The following is a 21,286-nucleotide window of genomic DNA, read 5'->3' as shown; positions in this document are numbered from 1 at the left end:
CACTCTGTTCCTTGGCTATACATCCCCACTTGTCCATGATGTATTCAGAACTGAGCCCAGTTCTATACTGAGGTCCCTTTTCCCCTATTGCAATAGTTCCTGAATAAAATCTGTTTTTATTACCTTACTGTCAGACTCTGGTTTTCTTTAACAATACCAAGTATAATAACCATGTAATTATACTACACATCACATAAATTCTTTCCTTCATCCAACAAGTATTTACTGCATCATAAAATTCTGTGTATGACATTGATGGAAGGAGTGGAAGGTGGAGGGTGACTACAGAGAAAGAAATAGTACAAAGAAAAATAAGTCGTCATACCGTCCATCAAGAAATCAAAATAATTTTAGCAGAAAGAAATCCGATACACCGGTATCTATAAAACCAGAGAGAAAGTGATAAAGTAATTACAAAGAACTATGAGAGTTCATATAAAGCAGAAATAATATGCAGAGGAAATAGTCAAAAACGACTTTGAGGTTAGAATTCCGGGAAAGTCGAAAGAGGATATTGCTACTGGTATGATTAGAGAACCTAGGAAAAGAAAGGCATTTTGGAGGATGGTGGCAAGTTTCATTTTAGACATTTAAAGTAGCAGTGGTGTCTGTGGGACACCGGATGCAAATGACGAGTGAGCTTTCTCTGAGACAGCTAGAGGCCGGAGAGAAGGATGTATGTGGCTGTCTTCTGTAAGGAGATAGCAGTTAAGTGGGAGTGGAGGAGATCATCAGGAGAGAGAGTATAGAAAGAGGAGAAAAACTTTGGGAATACACATATAATTTGTGCAAAAGCAGGAAAGGGAGCCAGAAAATAAGACAGAGCGACATAAGCCCAAAACATAAGAAATGATTAAGGCCAGTGAATGCTTATCATTTTTGCCTGCCTGAGACTCCTTCCCCATCATCCAGTAACAAACCACCTGCCTGCGATGGGAGCCTCCCTCTATGTGATTTAGTTGGGGCTGACCAGGGAACATAGGACCCACACTTGTCCACTCTCTGGTGGAGCTATTGAAGAAATCTTCTTCCACTAGGATTGCTACAAGTCTGTGGGCTCCTTAGGCCACTTTTCCACCATGTGAAAGCAGGTGAACTAATAAGCAGCGAAAGGCAGGTACCCAATGCCATCACTAATCCCCTGGATACATCTGTGCCTAAAGCTGCTTCTGCCCTTGAATCTTCAGTTACCTGAGTCAATGAATTTCCTTTTTGACTTAAGCTAATTTCACTTGTTTCTTTTGCTGACAAATGAAAGAGTCCTAACCGATATATAAAGTAATTATTTAAAAGACTTTTTTTTTTTTTTTTTCCTGTGGTACGCGGGCCTCTTACTGTTGTGGCCTCCCCCGTTGCGGAGCACAGGCTCTGAATGCGCAGGCTCAGCGGCCATGGCTCACGGGCCTAGCCGCTCCGCGGCATGTGGGATCTTCCCAGACCGGGGCACGAACCAGCGTCCCCTGCATCGGCAGGCGGACTCTCAACCACTGCGCCACCAGGGAAGCCCTAAAAGACATTTTTAAAGCTAGCAAAGGAATGTTACGTCCAGAACCTGTGTGAAAACAAAAAGATAAGCTTCTCCACCCTTCTTCCTTTTCCCAACACATGGGCTGTCTTCTCTACTTGGCTGTCTAGTCAAATGGCATCCACTAAATAATACAAAGCAATAAGACCATATGATCCCGTACCCATTAAGCCTAGGCCTTCACACTATGCCACAAATGAAATATCATCCCACTCAAAGGTCACCCCAGAGGTGGTTTCAGATTCTGTTTTGCACGGCCTGTGATTCTGTGGAAGCTGAGCAGCTCACCTTCCCAATAAGGCCACGGCTACAGGTATGGCTGAGCTCTCAAGGCAGGGAGAGAGAGCTCTCCTGATGCATTTAGACTCAGTGACGATCAAAATTAGAATGAAATATCAAGTCCTGTCAGTTTTTCTGGGTTGTCAAGTAATTGAGTCACACAAACTTTTTTAAACCCAGTATTCCTGCATTTCAAGCAGAGAAGCCAATATGTTGCTTCATCCTTTTAAGCTACCATCATATAACCATACAACTACGAGGCCAGGAACTGGTCTCAGATTGTTGAGTGTATTAGGAAGAGGAAAAGATGAAGATCCAAAATCATTATGTAATGGGAAAGAAACTTCTGGAATCCTTGAGCTCATATCCACCTTAGTATTTACTAATGCTAATACTAACAATATAATACCGTATGCCTGGCACACAGCAGGGCTTAGTAAATACTTGTTGAATGAACAAATTAGTACATGAATGAATGAACCCCTCACTTGTCTTCACAGTAATTTTTAAAACCAGTTGCAAAACCTGTTCATAGTAGTAACCTAAACAAAATGATATAAAAGCAAAACAAGTATAAAAGCAGAAGATGATGAAGTATACACAAGAATGTTTCAAATATGGCAACTGGACAAATATCCCAAGAGAACAATGTAAATATTTAAAGCTTTAAAGGGTGGTTTGAGTTTAACAATTGGGAGGCCATTTCTGACCCTGAAACCAGTGAACAGTCCCATTAACTTTCCCCTTCAGGGGCGACTGCACAACATCAAGGAATTGGTGATTTAAATGCTCCACTCTGGCAGCAGGAGCGGCGAAGTGGGAATGACCATGGGCATCGCTTCCAGGTTTGTTCCTGACGCAACAATGGAACTACCCAACCGCAGTTACAAGGAACTTGCATACCACTTCCAAACCGCCTGGCTCTTGCACAACATATATATGTGCTCAATCACCCTCTACCAACTTTCTTTTGAACTTTTTCCCAATTAATTTCCTCTTTAAAGTTTACTCATGATTACTTCACCATGATAAGAGTTTTCTAAGGTTTGAGCAAAGAACATTCTAGAAAGATGATCTTCTAAGGTGTAAAAGGTGGCTAATCAAGTGATCCCAGCTCTGTTTCCTCAAGATTTGTTCTTCCATTTTTCCCGCAGATTTTCTTACAGTTCTTACTGAAGCCACTATGGTGCTGATGCAGTCCCTCCCACAATGTACACAGGCGTGCACACACACACGTGCTTATACACATTCTCAAAGCTCTTCCTTAAGAGTAGACAAAAAGAGCCTTTCCTGGATATATTATTTAAAGGAGAAAGATGCTTTATTTTATGATACATTGATAAGGGAAAAAACAGATTATTACAAAGCAATATGTATAGAATGATACCACTGCTCTAAATAAGGTTAAATAAAATCTGGAGATATGGTGCAAGAGGGTTCCCTTTTCTCCACACCTTTGCTCCACACACAGCATTTAATAACAGTAAATGCTGATATTAAGATAAACAGCATTTACTGTTTGTAGATTTTTTGATGACGGCCATTCTGACCAGTGTGAGGTGATACCTCATTGTAGTTTTGATTTGCATTTATCTAATGATTAGTGGTGTTGACCATCCTTTCATGTGTTTGTTGGCAATCTGTTTATCTAAACAGATAAATCTGTTTATCTAAATGTCTATTTAGGTCTTCTGCCCATTTTTGGATTGGGTTGTTTACTTTTTTCATATTGAGCTGCATGAGCTGCTTGTAAATTTTAGATATTAATCCTTTGCCAGTTGCTTCATTTGCAAATATTTTCTTCATTGCCGCTCTATTTACAATAGCCAGGACATGGAATCAACCTAAGTGTCCATCGACAGATGAATGGATAAAGAAGATGTGGCACATATACACAATGGAATATTACTCAGCCATAAAAAGAAATGGAAGTGAGTTATTTGTAGTGAGGTGGATGGACCTAGAGTCTGTCATACAGAGTGAAGTAAGTCAGAAAGAGAAAAACAAATACAGTATGCTAACACATATATATGGAATCTTAAAAAAAAAATGGTTCTGAAGAACTTAGGGGCAGAACAGGAATAAAGAGGCAGACGTAGAGAATGGACTTGAGGACACAGGAGGAAGGAAGGGTAAGCTGGGACGAAGTGAGATAGTGGCATGGACATATATACACTACCAGATGTAAAATAGATAGCTAGTGGGAAGCAGCCACATAGTACAGGGAGAGCAGCTCAGTGCTTTGTGTCCACCTAGAGGGGTGGGATAGGGAGGGTGGGAGGGAGACGCAAGAGGGAGGGGATATGGGGTATATGTATATGTATAACTGATTCACTTTGTTATACAGCAGAAACTAACACACCATTGTAAAGCAATTATACTCCAATAAAGATGTTAAAAAAAAATCTGGAGATAACATGCTTCAAAATGTTAACAGTGTTTACCTCTGGTGGTGAAATTATGAAAGATTTTTTTGTTTTTTCCTTTCTGCTTCTCTGTATTTGCCAAAGTTTTAGGCAATATGCATGTATTCCTATTTTAATTAAGAAAATAAAGTTAAGTCATGAGGGTTTTCCAATCTTTGTACAGGTTCCTCCAAACACAATTAAGACAGGCTGGAATTTTTTTTTAATTTTTACTAAAGAAAAAGAAATTTTAAAAGCTGTGATACACTCTTTAAAAGAGGTTTACAACATTTTCTGATGACCACAGCTACTGACAAGGTTCTCAGCCCTGCCCCCGCTCTACGTGCAGTTTCCAAGGCTCTCTCACCCCCAGAAGCCTGGTGTGGTGTCAGAGCACAAGTAATCTGGATTTTTGACTTCATGATCCTGACCTGGCTCCAGGGGCTGGGGCCACTCTGCTTTCCATCACCAGCAAGATAGTCCCCTAGGCCTCCTCCCTTTTGCTGCCAAGACCAAAAGGTCTTTTGGCCTTGCTTCTCGCCAAGGGCTCCCCACTAAGTCCCCTGGGAGATAAAGTGTGGAAGGCTTGCCCCTTCTCCAACTCAAGGCTGGGGCAGATGCCACAAGAAGTGAGCTCATCCTCAAGGTCATCTAACCTCTGCGTACGTGGAATGACCTTGTCCATCACAGACCCAATCATATCACAACCCTTTGGCACAGTGGTTCTCAAAGTGCAGTCCAAGGACACCAACCCCCCGCCCCACCCAGGGGTTACCAAGACCCTGCCAGAGAAAATGCAAGGTCAACATGATTTTCATAATAATTCTAAAACTGCATTTTCCTTTTTCACTCTCATTCTTTCATGAGTGAACAATGGATATTCCAGAGGCTAAATGACATGTCACAACAGATGGAACACAGAAGCACATATGAGAATTCAACTATCTTATACTAAGCCAGACATTAGAGATTTGCAAAAATGTAAGACAATGCCATTCTCCTCACTAATTTCTTGTCATGGTAAATACAGTTATTTTTCATTTGAAAAACAAGGTTAACGTGACATGGCCTTATTACTGTTATTTTTTACATGTTAAACAAATATTTTAAATTTTTCTTAACATTAATTTCTATAATGGTAGATATCAATAGATATAAACCACATGTACTTTAGTATATTGGGGTCCTTAATAATTTTTAAGAGTAAAAAAGGGTCCTCAGACCAACAGGTTTGGCCTAGAGCATAAGAATGACAGATGGGCCCTTGCATTTAACTGACAAGTTGGGAACTTCTAACTAACCTTACCCAATACATGTCTCATCTTGTTTATCCTTACTCACCCCACACACAAGACTATTTCTACTGAAATACTGCCGTTGTCAATCTTCTGCTCAAACTGGCCCCCAACACACACACCAAAAAAAAACTTTCCTTCTCCCAAGAGTCTAAAGACCTAACACTGAAGAATTATCTGTCCCCAACCTTCCTTCCTCCTTTTGCCCTCCACCAAAAGCATCCTTAAACTCTCTGTTTTAACCAAGCAGTTCTAATGCCTTGTATTTTACCTTCACTCTGACTTTGCATGCCCCATGAGCCCTACCTAGAATTCTGAGATACCTCCTCTCAAAGAATCCAACTTCTATCTGTCCTATATTTGGCCCCACTGCCTCTACTTAATATTGCTATGCTCTCTAGATTCCCCTACCCATAGGATTTACATGTTTAGCACTTACTGTGTGCTTCCTCGTATTACCATCTGCTCGTGAAAATGGATATCTCTTTAATAAGATCATGAACATCTAGAGAGGAAGGATGTATTATTTCATATCTTCCTCAACTCCTAGCAAGCTTCAGACACGTAAGTCACTCAACTTATAACAATCACTAACATGATAGATTAAGGAAAGGGCAGGGAATGAAAGAAGATTAGAAACTAGCACATAGTGACTGAATATAATTCTGAGAAATACAAATTGATAACCTGAGACTTATTTACTAGGAACTCTGAAGAATCAAATTTTCTAGTCACAAGTTGCCTTGTTCATTCTATAAAACTTACCCAGCATCAATTCAGCAGAGCCCTGATACTACAAATAAACTAATACTGACATCAATGTTTCCAAGTTGCCATAAAAATTACAGCTATGGGCTATGGAGAAAATCTGAGTCTAAATTATGACCAAAGAACTCTAAAAATTTCAGAAACTAGAAGGAATAAAAACTTAATTATTTCCTTCTACTGATACGACACACAGGTTCAATTTTAACATACTATTTCTTTTCTACTATTTTTTTATTAATGTGTCTGCATCAAATAAACGGATTGCTGGCTTACTTTGAACTAAATGAGACATCTAGGTTGACTGAAATAATTTTAGAAGTTATATTGGTGTAAAATTTCTTGTAAAAGGTTGAAGTTATTCATTCATTTAACAAATATTTCCTGAATACCTACTATATGCTAGACACTATGCTAGTTACAGGAATAAAGAAGGTGACTGAGATAAACCCAGTCCCTAACCTCACAACAGATATCACAGACTAGTACAGGGTTCAGATTTTTTAGTTACAGTATGGCTTAGTAAGTGCTAGGGTAGGATCCATGAATGTGAAGAAGACAGAATAACTAACCTACCCTAAAGGAATGGGATTGTCCAAGGATTCCTGGAGAAAACAACATCTAAGATGAGATGTGAAGAAAAAAGGAGAAATAAAGTTGGAAAAATATGGGGAGTAAGGGTAGGTACTGCAGGGCCTTAAATACCAGGCAAGAAGTTTAGATTTTATTCTAACAGTAATTAGAAGTCATTTGAAGATGGTGAAATGATCAGATTCACGTACTTGGGATATAAATCTGGCAGCAATGTGAAAGATAGGACACGGGGCAGCACGGAATGCCGTGGGCAGCATAACGCCAGGCACAAACAGAATGCAAGATCTGTATCTAATTAAATCTCACAACAATCCCATAAAGTAGATAAAATGATCCCCCCTACACTAAAGAGAACACTGGAATTTAGAGATATTAAGTAAACAGTATTTAAGCTATTGTGACACGACTATGTGCGTTTGAAATGGGAAGTAGAGATAGAGAGGACTCAAGAATAACATCCCGTTTTTCAGCTTAGTCAGCGGCGTGGATGGTGACACTGATCAATGAGACTGACAAGACAGGATTACAGTAAGTCCTCTACATACAAACCTTCAAGTTGCGAACTTTCCAAGATGCGAAAGTGCATTCGCATGTCCAATCACATAAGTTAGTTCACGTGTCTGGCGTACATTGTCACGTGCGTGCATCCTCTACAAGTGGTTGTGCTTTTGTGTACTTTACTGTACAGTACTGTATAGAGTACAGGAGTACAGTATCCTTATTTCAAGCCCAGGATGTCCAGAAGCAAGCATAAAAGCAGCAGTGATGTAGCTGGTACTGCTAGGAAGCGCCAAGTGATGACGATGGAAACAAAAGTAAAAATAATTGAGAGAGTGGAGCGAGGCTACAAGATGGTAGATGTTGCGCGTTCTAATAACACTGAACTCCCTGCTGTGCAACACAAGGCGCTTACTAATGAAGACCTGACGGAATTGGAGGCCCAGAGAAAGGACGAAGAGAGATGAGAGGAAGAAGTAACTGAAGAACCGAAGAGATTCACAACACGGGAAATGGGAAGGGGATCTTCCCTTTCCCTTCCCTTTGAGGAGGCACTGTTAGTTTTTGAGGCACAGGACCCAAACTTAGAATGGTGCACAAGGGTTGCAGCAGCCGTTCAAAATGCAACCCAGTGCTACCGTGTCATCAATGACGAGAAAAAAAGAGCTACTACCCAGACATCACTGGATCGCTTTTTCAAGAGGGTAGATAGAATTGAATCCAGCAAGGAACCAGAACCTGTGGCCTCAGTGTCAGGCGTGAGTGAAATTGCAGCTTGCCCTCCGTCTCCTGTTGCTGATGATCCTTCAGCTCTACCATCTCCCACCTCCTCTCTCTCCTCCAGTCAGTAACTCTTCGTGCCTGTTCACTGGATGCCAGCCCCTGATGCCAGCTGTTGTACTGCACTGCTGTACTTTTCAAGGTACTGTAAGAGTAAAAATGTTTTCTTTATTTTGTGTGTTTGTTGGTTTTTTATGTATTATTTGTGTGAAAAGTATACTATACAGCCGATTGTGTTACTTGGGTACCTAGGCTAACTCTATTGGACTTACGAACAAATTGGACTTACAAACGTGCTCCTGGAATAGTACTCATTTGTATGTAGGGGACTTACTGTACCAGAAGGTGTTGATGGAGAAAGGATGGAGTTGATGAGTTCCATTTGGGACAGGTTTAGACCTGCTGAGTTGGAGAGGGGAGAGAGTTAGACATCAGTCGGCAACCAGGATGTGCATGGCTAAGCCTCAGGAGAGAAATGTGAACTAAGCCAACCTAAGCAGAAAGCACCCACAGACAGGTGATAACTGCAGCCAGAGGAGCGACTGAGGTTGCACAGAGAGAGTGTGCAAAATCAAAAGGAAGAGTGCTTAGGATAGAACCCCAAGGAACACCGATATTTAAAGGATGAGCAAAAGACACTGAAATTGAAAAGAAGCAGCCAGAGAGGTAAGAAAACCAAACCAAAGTAGACACAGCTGTGGGCAAGGAGAGGATGTGTGTCTAGTAGGATGTGTTCAACACTGTCGAAATTAACACAGAGGTAAAGCCTGAGAATCTCTCATTGTATTTAGCAATAAGAAGGTCTGGGTGACATCCTATAGAGCAATTTTAAGGAAGTATTGGGGACAGAGCCATACCGCAATGTGCTGAGGAGTGTCTGGAAGGTGAGAAAATGGAATAGACTTCATACATGTCCACCACCCGGTTATATAAAGAAAGTAAGGCACGAAGACCATGGGCTATTCAGGGAATTCACAGCACAGGGGCCACGCTAAGGCAGCACCTGCCTAAATCCAGCACAACGGAGAAGAACTGAGGATTCAAAATCAGCACCTCTGTTCTCCCAGTCAAATTTGGGCACCTGGTGACTTCTGCCAAAGACTTCTTTGTGCCTCAGTTTCTGGGGAAACTGCTATGTCCCAATTCTCTCACACAACACTGTTTGGAGTATCAAATGTCAATGATCAGGAAATAACATTGCAAGGTTGAAAAATAGCTTGTGAAGAAATTAATAACCTTGTTTTAGAGCTAGACCTCACTATTGCAGAGACAGCTCCAGCAGGAAAAATAGTAATAATAATTTTTTTTTCTTGTTTTCCTGAAACAAAAGAAATCTCAGCAGAAAATACCTTCCTGCTTTCAATGATTGTACTGTTCCCAGTGGCTTCAGGAAACTAGCATCAGTTCTACTGACACTGAGGCACTTGGATGACATATGAGGCACTAAGATTTTTGGAAAATAAACCAGCCCCTCCGTGGGAGGATACTCTTCGGTATATGTGGAGCAACAGTGGAGAGACAGCCTGGGTTTTGAAGTCTAGTCACTCTGGACTGGAATCCTCACTCTGCCACTTCTGAGCTATGACTCTGAGGGAGGTATTCAACCTCCCTGAGACTGGGTTTCCTCATGGGAATACCTAGAGTACTCCCCCTGTGAGATTAAGAGGCTTAATGGGATGGTATATAAGAAGGTACTGAGCACAATGCCTGGCACACGATAAGTACTCCATAAATGTTAACTATCACTACTATTAGGATAGGACCTGCTCCCTCTGCTGGAGTGAAGGTCCTACCTGAACATTTACTTAAATGGCATTCACCCCAAGATTAGGGACAGAGCCAGTGTCTAGACTTTCTCAAAAGATGTGTAGGTCAAGTAACCAAAGAATATACATGAATTCTGAGATCCCTGCTCCTAAAGAAAACTGCAGAGCATCATGATTTGATATTCAAACTCAAGTACCTGGTATCATCAGTAGGGTGCATCCCTTAACAGAAGGGTCCATGTGTTTTCTAGCATATGTGTTCAATATTCATTTAAAGCAGGATCTGTTACTCAACTCAGAATCGTCTTACTGATTTTACCTCTCTCGTTTGAAGTTTGGACTAACTTCTCTTTCCCTGTCCCTGCAGAGACACATCCCTGACTTATCATAGTCAGACCAAAGTGGCTCCTGTCCTCTTACCTGCTTCCCAACTAATAAGGTCACAGCTGAATGTGGAGGACCCTGGGTTCTTTTGGCCTGCAAAACCCATACAGAGGTCCTGAGGTAAACCTAAATTTAAAAGCACAATTACAGGGCTTCCCTGGTGGCGCAGTGGTTGAGAGTCTGCCTGCCGATGCAGTGGACACGGGTTCGTGCCCCGGTCCGGGAAGATCCCACATGCCGCAGAGCGGCTGGGCCCGTGAGCCATGGCCGCTGAGCCTGCGCGTCCGGAGCCTGTGCTCCGCAACGGGAGAGGCCACAACAGTGAGAGGCCCACGTACCACAAAAAAAAAAAAAAAAAAAAAAAAAAAAAAAGCACAATTACATCAATTTCTACAAGTATAATATGGATTTCCAATCATTCCCATTTCAGTATTGATGTAAAATTTGGACAAAAATAATAAAACAAAGCCAACTCCTAAATATAGCCTCAGAAGTCCTCTGGGAGGACCTAAGGTTTACATTTTCAGGAGTTCACATTTTTCAGGAGTTTATTACTAGTGTTTGATGAAAGGGAAGAAGAGACAAATGGTAAAAGCCTTTCTCAAGATGAGTCACCACTGAAACTAACACTGAAACCAAAGTCACTGGACTGATGTATTTCTCACTGAACTTTTTATTTCATTAATCCTTGCTGTCTTTTTATAGCCTTGCTTTCCTCAAAGTTGAGTAACCCTAAGGTGCTCAGGCCTCCAGTGAAAGACAATTTTGTTAAGGGTAGTTAACTATTGTTAAGCTATATCAACTAATACAGCATTATAATATAATAACTATGCATTGAGCATACAGTTTGAGCCAGGCATGATGCTAAGTATTTAAATGCATTGTCTTGCTTGTTATTATTTTTTTAAGTAATACAGGTAATGGGAAAAAACAGATTATTTGTTTGAGTTACTACATGTAATACACATAGTAGTAAATATAGAAGTGCCTAAAATACAGCGATACACAGTAATTATTATTATTGTTCTTATATTTTCGTTCACAACCATCCTATGAGTAAGGTTCATTTTTTCAATTCGAAGATGTGAAAACTGAGGATTAAAGAGGCTAAGTCATTTGCCTGTGATTCCCAGCTAATAAGTGATTAGAATTCCAGCCCAGGTCTGTTTAAACCCCAAGGACAAATTGTTAACCATTATGTTGTATTCCTACTACAGTTAGAGACCTAAGAAGCCCATTGAATATACCAATGACAAGTGTATTATTTTTGAATAGGTTCAAAAATAGAACTAAAACAGAACTAAAGTCTTAGAGGTCTTATCAATGCTCACTTGGTTTTTTTATTTCTCTAACTATTTAGTTAAGTATAAAAACAGTCAAGGTATTAAATATTTGGACTTCAAAGGCATAATACTACTTTTCAGGTTAACACCTTTGATCTAGATTCACAGATTTTTGTTTTTGTTCTCCTTAAGCTTCAGGCCAAGAAAAACAACAGAGGACTTTTGGAAGGAGACAGAAACCAAACTAAACAAGGCTCCATTCTGAAGATTTTCTATGTTCCCACATCCCATCATCACAAAGGTAATTCAGTGATAGTTTCATTTCTGTATAAAATAAACCTCAAGGCTCAGCAAACCCATTTGGCTCCTGAAACAGACAACTGGGAACAGTTTGAGAATAAATTAATTAGTTTCAATTACAAACAGGAATCCTACCATCATCTGAAGTTGGAAATGGGAACACTCTCTGAAAACTACAAGTTTCTTAGGTTGTCTAGAGTTTAGTAACATTCTTTTTTAAATAAATTGCATTGTAAATGATCCTAATATTAACTGTGTGCACTTAGTAATATGGACAGTCGCTTGAGGACATGCCACTGTGAATCCAAATAACTGGCAAACTCTTGTTACCAATCACATCAGGCTACCCTCATTAGGGGGTTGCTTTTCTTTTCCCTGAGGAATGCCATTCCTTCTCAACTTCAGGCCTGTTTTCCATGCCTATTTATATGCCTATTTTCCTCCCCCGACCTCTACTACCACCAAAAGAAATTTAACATAGAGGTTTCAAATGTATATTGAATTTAAAGAAAAAACTCAAACTGCAGTCATAGTTGAGAAGCAATGGGTTTTTACGATGGGGAAAAGAAGTCCCTGACCATCAACATCTCCCAATGTGGGCATCACCTGGAAACAGAGAGATGGTGTGAACCATGGAAAGCACAGAAGCTGAAAATCTCCCACCCAGCTACTCGACTTTGAATATCTCTAGAGAGAAATAAAGATCTATCTCAATGAAGGGGAAAAGTTTACCACTCCCTCTCCTGGTAACTGTGTGAGAGCTCAAACTCCCATCTAGCAGCAATGAGATTCTAAGAGTTAGTAATTCTGTTAGAGTTAGTACCTCTGTTAGGGTTAGTAATTCTGTTAAAGTAATCTGCTCACCTACTCTTCCCTCATTGCTTCAACTCATTCCCTAGCACCGATGCACAGTCCTCTTTCTCCAGTGTTGTGCAGTCAGCAATGCAGCTGCTTCACAGGCATGAAAAAGGAGGACTTACAGGATTAAGAGGAACAAACTGTTATGTATAAAATAAGCTACAAGGATGTACTGTACAACACAGGAAATACAGCCAATATTTTATAATAACTATAAATAGAGCATCATCTTTAAAAGTTGTGAATCACTGTATCGTACACCTGTAACTTATATAATACTGCACATCAACTGTACGTCAATTAAAAGAGAAAAGAGAGGGGCTTCCCTGGTGGCGCTGGTTAAAAAAAAAAAAAAAAAAAGGATTATCTGCCAGAGAGAAGATGGCAGAATTTTTTTTTTAAAAAAGGAGGACTTACATTCTAAACTGCCTGAAGAGAGAGTGAATTCATTGGCAGAATTCTTTTAGAGTAAAAGTGAGAACAGGACTGAAAAATTTAACACTAGACATGGATGTTTCTCCCATTACCTGCAGTCTATCCATAGAAGAAAGAAGAAGCTGATTAATATGCCTTTCTCCAGGAAAACTTCTGAAACTCAGAATTAGGAAAACTATCGTTGCCAAAATATTTTCTCCAAGAAAAATTCATTATATAAGAAAGAATTAAAGAAATTTTCATTCTATAAAAGAGAATTCATGTAACCCACAAGAAAATTCCTCTTGTGATTAATAGCACAGACACATTTGGCACAAGCAGATGTTCATCCAGTAAGTATTTTAAAAACCAAAACAAACAAGCAAAATCCTCCAAAAGGAGAATTGACTGACTTGTAACTCCTCCACAAGGTGTTTCCCAGAAGCCTCCCACAGAACATGGCTCCCAAAAGTATTTGTTTGGCAATTAATCGCACACAGCCCAGTGATACGTCTTGTAATATTTCTTTCAGTGATTACTTAACTACTGAAGTTTTGCCTTGCATACTTTTCACAAGTTTCCACCTTCTTTTCTTTTATTTTTTATTTATTTATTTTTTTTTGCGGTACGCGGGCCTCTCACTGTTGTGGCCTCTCCCGTTGTGGAGCACAGGCTCCGGACGCGCAGGCTCAGCGGCCATGGCTCATGGGCCCAGCCACTCCGCGGCATGTGGGATCTTTCCGGACCAGGGCACGAACCGGCGTCCCCTGCATCGGCAGGCGGACTCCCAACCACTGCGCCACCAGGGAAGCCCTCCACCTTATTTCTTAATTAGATTATAAGCTCTCTGAGGACAAGGACCTGTTATCATCATTGTAGTTTCTGTAGTCTTAATACTGTTCCCTTAACATGACTAAGCAATGGAGCTCCATAAGCGATCAATGGTTTGTAACTTCTACTCATAGATCAAAATCTGAGATTAACAGTTGCCCTGGCTAGGGAGAGTATGATTTTCTAAACTATAATTCAAAAAATCCACTATAGGATTTAGGACTGCCTGAGGTTTTACCACTTACTGTGTGATTTTGGTCGAGTACTTAATCTCTCAGCATCACATATTTCTCATGTGTAAAATTAAGTTAATAATGGTATCTGTATCACAGGATTGTTGTGATTTTGAAATGTGTTAATACAGATAAAGTGGTTAAGAGTTATGTCGCACAGGAAAGAACCAATAAATCCTAGATATAATTATTTATGTTATGTACAAAAGGGTCTATGTGACTCCTAGGGTAGTGGGTAAAGATGCAAGTTTGGGAGTTAGAGATGGAAAGAATGAAGGGTATTTTCTCATATGGATCCCAATCATCCCTGGCACGAAAGCAAACTAAGCTCTTGACATCACAGTCAAATGAATTATGAGTGTCTCTCATTTTCCTAAGACCTTCTGGAAACAATGATCACACTGTACACAGTCAACTTAAATGAGAATGATGTAATATATCAAAATAGATCCACTGTCTTGAAGGAAAAGCCACCGGAGACCTAAACACAACCTGGCCCTTCGGTCCGGCCCTTCCTGCCAGTTTCTCACCTGAACAAGCAGGTTGGAAGGCATTCCTAGAAGATTTACCCCCTTATTTCTCAGAATATAAAGAAAAAAAAAAAAAAAGAGGGAGAGAGATGCTCTTTCTCCCCTCCATCCATGATCAGTGCTTCCCAGAACCTCCCTCATCTAATGCACCGTTAACCTCCAACCCAAGAAAAAGTACACTAAGCAACAACAAGCTATGCATACAACATGTATGTAATGACCACACACATACACCCCTTCTGTTTGCTACAGACCGCTAGCCTGGCCATCCATTGAAATAAGCCAAGAGTTACCTCACTGCCTCTCCCTCTGGCATCCTTGGGCCATAAACTAATGAAAGGAAAGATCTAACAATAGTTAAATGACTGATTGCTACAGGCAAAAGACTGAAGTAGAAAATATCTACCTTTGGGGCTTTTGCCTACTCTTCAGTCACGGCTGCTCTTCCAGAAGAAGGCAGAGCTTTTATGTACCTCCTGACGGCCTCCAGGATCAAGCAATCATTGCATCTCCTACAAACCACTGCAGTTTCCTCCTCAGCTCCTGTCTGGACCCACTCCGACACATTCCACACTCTCAAGCAGATGAATTTTCCAAAAACACAAGCCTGATCCCATTCCACTGTCTCTGAAATTCTTTAATCAGACATGTCGTTCTATCGTGCATTATAGTTACGCGTGCACATGTCATACGTCTACCTATTAACTGTAAAGTCATGTGAGGGCTCAAATTGCCTTACTCATATTAAACCATCTTCACTCATTCATTCAAAAAAATATATAATGAATACATGTTATGTACCAGGCACTACACTAGCCCCTAGAGAGATGAGTCAGATCAGTTCCTTCAATCTGTTCAAAATCATATTGGGTGTGTGTGTTGGGGTCGAGGAGAAGCTATATAAACAGAAATTTATAATACGTACAAAATTATGTCCATATTATAATTGCAATATATAATATGTTATGATTTCATAGGCACCAATTAATATAGGGTCACATAAAAAGGGGCTCCTACTAAACCCCTGAGCAGGCTAAGAAAGGCTTCTCGGAAGAAGTAATGTCTAAACTGATACCTAAAACATAAGCACACATATATGGCGAACCAGGAACTACTGGCAGTCCATGAAGACTGGAATAATAGCAAAGGATAAAGTTTGAGAAATATATAGGAACCAGATCATAAAAAGGCTTAAGCCACATTAAAGTGTTTAAAGTTTATCTTGAAGGCATTTAATTGTTTTAATGAGTAATATGATTAGACTTGTACTTTTAAGGGACCACTCTAATCAGAGTATAGTAGTTATTTGAAATATTTGTTGGACACATGAATAGCTAAGTGTCGTTAGCATAATAAAAAATTTCAAGAATTCAAAAAGACAGCAAATCAGTGGTGGTTGTGATGCCCCAGAAAGGTTTTATGGAGTTTAGCTGGGTTTTTTAAAATTTAAGATTTTGATAGGGCAATTCAAGGAAAAAAAGGACATTGCAGCTGGAAACAGGAAGGGTGCAAGGAAGATGATGAGGTAGAAAAGTGGTTGAGTAGAAGTATAAGTGATTTCATAGAAGAATGAATAATTTAAGTTACTGAGTGCTAGGTCTGGGCAGGCAGGTTAACGTCTCAGGGTCAACCTTGCGGTGCAGAGCCTCAGATGCCAGGCTTCAGATTTAGACTTCACCAGTCAAGAGACAGTTCATGGAGGAGATCTGAAAGAAGAGAGGCATACTCCAAGTATTGCTTTAGGAAGATTGAAGGTGAATTGAAAGGGATTTAAAAACAAGCTTCAGGCAACCTGTGAAAGAAAAGAAGAAGATGCGCTGCAGGATACGTATCAAATGAAAAAATAAAGTTAGGAGAGAGAAGCAAAAGCCTAAGGTGGAGTGATGGTGGGAAACAAAGGCTGCCTCACAGGCCAACCTGCCACACCCACGCCCACATCTCCATCAGGCCCACTAGGCCTCCTCAGGAGACTGAGTTATTTAAATGGAGCCATTTCCTGCGGCTTAGTGTGATCATTTAGAGGTGAGGTGTTCTGAAGGAGAAATTAAGAGAAAAGACCACTTGGAGAATGAGAAAGGAACATCTGAACAAACAAAAGGTGGCACTGAGCCCACTCTTAAATCCCCTCAATTAATCACCCAGGGTATTCACTCAGCTGGGGCTTCCCTTTGTATTTTAGAAACTCCCTGAGATACAGCAGACGTATTACACTCAGTCATGGGCCTCAGAGACCCCTTTAGATAAAAGAACTCCCTCCTCTCACTTGTTTGGGTTGCTTCTTCTACCTGCTCTTTGTACCCTCAGAAACCATAAGAAGCCAAACAGTAAACTCAATTATTCTATTGTTTCCAGTTTGAACTCAGGTCACTTTGATATCCCAAAGCAACAAGTTCTTTTAATAGTACTTAAGGACACTGAAAAAATACTAGAAGACCTTCCAAAATTGTCTCAATTTTTAGTACAGTAGTCCTATTACATGGGAAAAGCTGACCTAAGCCCTCATCCAAAGGAACAATGTCATCTGTAAACAGATCTCATAGAAGATTTAATAAATCCCTGGCCCAAAGAAATTAATTCTATCTTTTCAACCTTCTGCAAAGTCAGAAAATCAAGCTTTTCACATATATTATTATTCTACTTTGCTGCAGGTAAGGAAACTAAAATTGCATTCTTTAAGGTATGGAGATATTAACAGCCCTAAATTTTCCTCCAAACTGGATGACTTCCTACTGGAGCAGAAATAAATGTCAGCAAATTAATAGATTCTTCTGGAATGGCATTTCATTTGACACCATTTAACTGACGATTGGTATTTTCATTAGGACTTTTTAGAACATCCAACAGATGTTCGCTAGGTCTGATTAAGTGATAAATTTTCCACGGCTTCCCTTTATTTCCAAACTATGGGCTTCTTCCCATCTCTTTTTGATGCCCACAGAGGCCATAATGAGGGTAGTTAAATATGCAAACAGAAGAGTGAGAAACAAGGTGTCAACATACTTATAATTTACCTGTTGAGGTGTGTCCTACTTACTCATAAACTGGGACTCATACTGCTAATAAACTTAAGCAATTTTCCTAAATTATTTAGGTATATTTTCTGATGTCTTTGCCAAGGCGTGGCTCAGCGGTCTATTGTCCCTTTATAATTCATCAACACCTCCAGACATTGCGTGGCTCAGCGGTCTTTTGTTCCTTTATAATTCATCAACACCTCCAGACATTGCAACATAAGGAGATAATTTAAGTCAAAACAATGCGTGGGCTACAGATACGCAGCTGCAAGTCAAGTCCCCAAGCTTCTTTCCAAGCATATGACCGCCCCTACTCCTACCTAGAAATGCTTTAGTCAGGTCAGCTGTTTCCCCCACTTGAAGAGACTGCAGCTCGACAGAAAATACTTAGGAAGTTGTTTGCTTTATTTTCTAAAATATCAGTATAACATGGGGTCATTTCAGTTTTTCCAATGTATCATTTTTTACACATTGAACCAACTGTAATGCCACGCCAGAACTGGATCTATAGTTTACTAAAGAACATGCATAAGAGGACCACAAAACCCTTCTAGATCAAAGGGAGGTCACTTTGATCCCTCATGGCATCAGAGCCTTATACTTCTTGAATATTGCATGTTTTAAATGAGGTAAGATATTTCTAACAAAAAGAATGCCAAACTATAATGTTATTAGCAAGGAATTTATCTGATTAAAGTTTCCCTAACTGTAATCTAAGGTCAAATACATCGGGAAATGCTAGATTTCCAAGAGTGGAGTATAGTATGCAGCATTTCCCAAGCATCTTGGACCACAAAAACTTTTTGTAACACAAACTAATATCACGCAGAAGTGACAAACAATACAGAAAATACTGAACACTGCCATTCATCATCAGTTGTCACTGGAACCAGAGCAGAAGGAAAAAAAAATCAAAGCACTGAGTAAACAGAGTTTTTAAAAGTAGAGAGAAGTTCGGGGGAGGATGCCAAAAGCACACTTCACTTACTTCACAATTTTAAGAAATAATCATAGAATATTTATGACGGAAATAACGAAGAATCTATAATATCATCCTTTTTGCAGTTTACTAGCAGGTATGGTCTTAATTGCTCCTAGGTAACTCATGGTGACCCTTAAATTTTAGGAATTACCAAATGCCAGTATAATACTGTGAATATGTCCTAAGATAGGTTTGTTTGTTCGTTTTTGAATGAATGAATGAAAATTCGAATCAAACCCTTGACCTGACAGATGACTAAAAGCTATGGCTTTAAACCCAGTTCGACCCACCGACTGGATGCGTGATCTCGGTCTCAGGGCCCCCCTCGGCCTCCCTATCTCTATACAGTAGGCCCTTCAGACCCAAATGCCTCGGGTAACGTACACCAGAAAGACACAACTACATTACATCTCGATAGCAGTCGTTACCCACCGAGCTACTGTTAACGAGGGTGGCCTGTGAGCCACTGTCTCTGCCGGGAAGACTTCAGGACGCCATTCCTATCTAAAACGCATCTCCTAAGATGCTTCCCGCTCTCGACTACTTCATAAACTTTTGCATAAAACCTTATAACCACAAGCGTCTGAGGACTCAGTTCATCGGGCGTAAAACTGCAATTTCTGGCTCCCTCGTCACCGCCAGCACTTTAACCCCGGCCAGAGAGCCAGGTCTAGTGAAAAGCAGGACGCGCCTCACACTGGAGAAACGTAACGAAATTCTTTCTCAAACACTTTTCCCCATTAAACAGCGTTCCTGGGCAAATGGACGTCTCCGGAAACCCCGGCGGGGAAGGGCGGCCGGGCCCGCGCCCTACCTGGTTGAAGTGCAGCTGCCCGGGCTCGGGGTCGCCCTCCACAGGGGCGGCTCCCAGCTGCTCCAACAAGCGGCCGAGCTGCGCCGCCGACAGGCTCAGGTTCGCGCCGAACACACTCAGCACATCCTCGCTGAAGGCGAGCGCGGGCCCCGCCGCCTCCCCTCCGAGGCCGGCGGCCGCCAGGAGCAAGAGCCCAGCCACCGCCCGGCCCGGGGCCATCCTGGCCGGGGCTGCCCCTCGCGGGCCTGAAACGGACTGGAGCGCACAGGGAAGCGCCGGGCGCACCCGAGTCGGTGCCCAAGGGCGCGGGTCAGGCGTCGGCGCCGGTCCGAGTCAGCGGTGGCGCGGGGCGCCCTTGGTCCTCCGCCGCCTTCGAAAGAGCAGCAGCCCGCGACCTGCCGGGCATTGAAGTGGCGGTGCCGCTGGGGGTGGGGAGCGATAGACAGAGCGGGCCCCCGGGCCTCCTGGAGAGCCTGAGATAAAGAGGACAAAGGGGGACAGAGATAAAGGCCACCCGGCTACCGCCGGCCGTCCCCGGGAGCACTGCGAGGCCGGAGCCCTCGAACGCCCGGCCGGGCATGGGGCCAACTGCCCCGGAGCCGGGTTCGCAAACGTCCCAGGATTAGCGTGCAGTGTGATGACACATGCTCTTTCCGGATAGAAAGCCCTACACCGCGCCACTTCTTAGGAAGAACTAAAAGTACATGGGCTGTAGAACCCCACCTCCTCTTCTTTCTTTCTGCTTAATTCCCTCACAGCAAACTTAGAAGGGGTGAGACGTGTAGCCCCCAGGAAGCTGCAGGAAATGGCCCCTCCGATGTCCTGGGGTTTGAGTGTCTAAACGGGACCCTCCCTCTCCCAGATCTCTTCTCTGCAATGGCAAGCTAGTAGGTTAGCTAGCCTGCTAAGCTCTCACCTCGTCTGTTTCTCCGCCTGTTTATGTCCACGTGAGTCAGTCTCTCTCTCTCTCTCTCTCTCTCTCTCTTTCTCTCTTTCTTTCTCTCTCTCTCACTATCCCAGGCAAGTCCGCTGTGAAACTCCGAGATCCTGCCCTGCGCTCTTTACTGATAACTGGAGGCCCTGTCCCCGCCTCCCTGCAGCACGTGGTGACACATTCCCCGGCCTGAACTCCCGCGCGCGTCCACGCCGGGGCGCACAGCCTCTGGCCGTCCCTCCTGGCTGCCGTGGCGCACTCCCACCCTCGGCAGAGCCAGCTCCCCGCCGTCCCCCCTGGAGGTTACCTGAACGCCACCTCCCGGTCCGTATTCCTAGCCTCCTTTCTGGTCTCGACGGTCTCTTTGTTAGTTTGTTGAAACCAACTTCCTGGAATAGAGTCTGGAACCCTTTGCATTGTCTAAGAGATTAGCAGGAATTGGTTTTTTGTCTTACTTAACATCAGGAGAAAAAGGAAACCAAATCTGTAGCGGTGGTGGCGAGCTCTCTGAGCCGGCACTGCTCAAGCCGGCCCTTCCTGACGCCGCAAGGGATATCCGCAGATCAGAATGAATGTTTGTTTGTTCAGATGAGGGTTCAAGAAAAGCTGACTTAGGTGTGAGGTCAACAAGCTTGTGCAAAGTGAATGCGGTGTTTGAGGGCAAAGGTTGTGTCTAGTGGCTACAACTGTCCAGAAATAAAGTGAAACCACGAATCACTGTTACATGGCTAAGGACAATAAGAGGAACTCAAAGCGTTCTTCTTGTCTGTCATGGGGGAGAGTGCACAGCCTCCTAAAATAG

General features: G+C 42.0%; 1 protein-coding gene across 2 annotated transcripts in view; it reads right to left on the bottom strand.

Annotated features, from left to right (window-relative positions):
- Positions 1–21,059, bottom strand: part of SLC39A8 (solute carrier family 39 member 8) — a 72,447-nt gene extending 51,388 nt beyond the window's left edge. Inside the window, exons 1-2 of one of the 2 annotated variants that reach the window (XM_024736198.1) lie at positions 20,792–21,059; positions 19,551–20,023 (exon numbers count right to left, since the gene is read on the bottom strand). In XM_024736198.1, coding sequence (XP_024591966.1) covers positions 19,551–19,769 — 219 coding nt within the window. In that variant the 5' untranslated portion in view covers positions 19,770–20,023; positions 20,792–21,059. Of the gene's footprint in view, positions 1–19,550; positions 20,024–20,466; positions 20,595–20,791 lie in introns of those variants that run through there. The other variant, XM_024736197.1, reaches the window with a different exon arrangement.
- Positions 21,060–21,286: the final 227 nt, after the last annotated feature.

Source organism: Neophocaena asiaeorientalis, unplaced genomic scaffold (genome assembly GCF_003031525.2).
Source record: "Neophocaena asiaeorientalis asiaeorientalis breed wild unplaced genomic scaffold, Neophocaena_asiaeorientalis_V1.1 scaffold7, whole genome shotgun sequence".
In the NCBI taxonomy this organism is placed as follows: Eukaryota; Metazoa; Chordata; class Mammalia; order Artiodactyla; family Phocoenidae; genus Neophocaena; species Neophocaena asiaeorientalis.
Note: the sequence above shows the minus strand (reverse complement) of the source record. Positions and strands in the feature narration are given on the sequence as shown.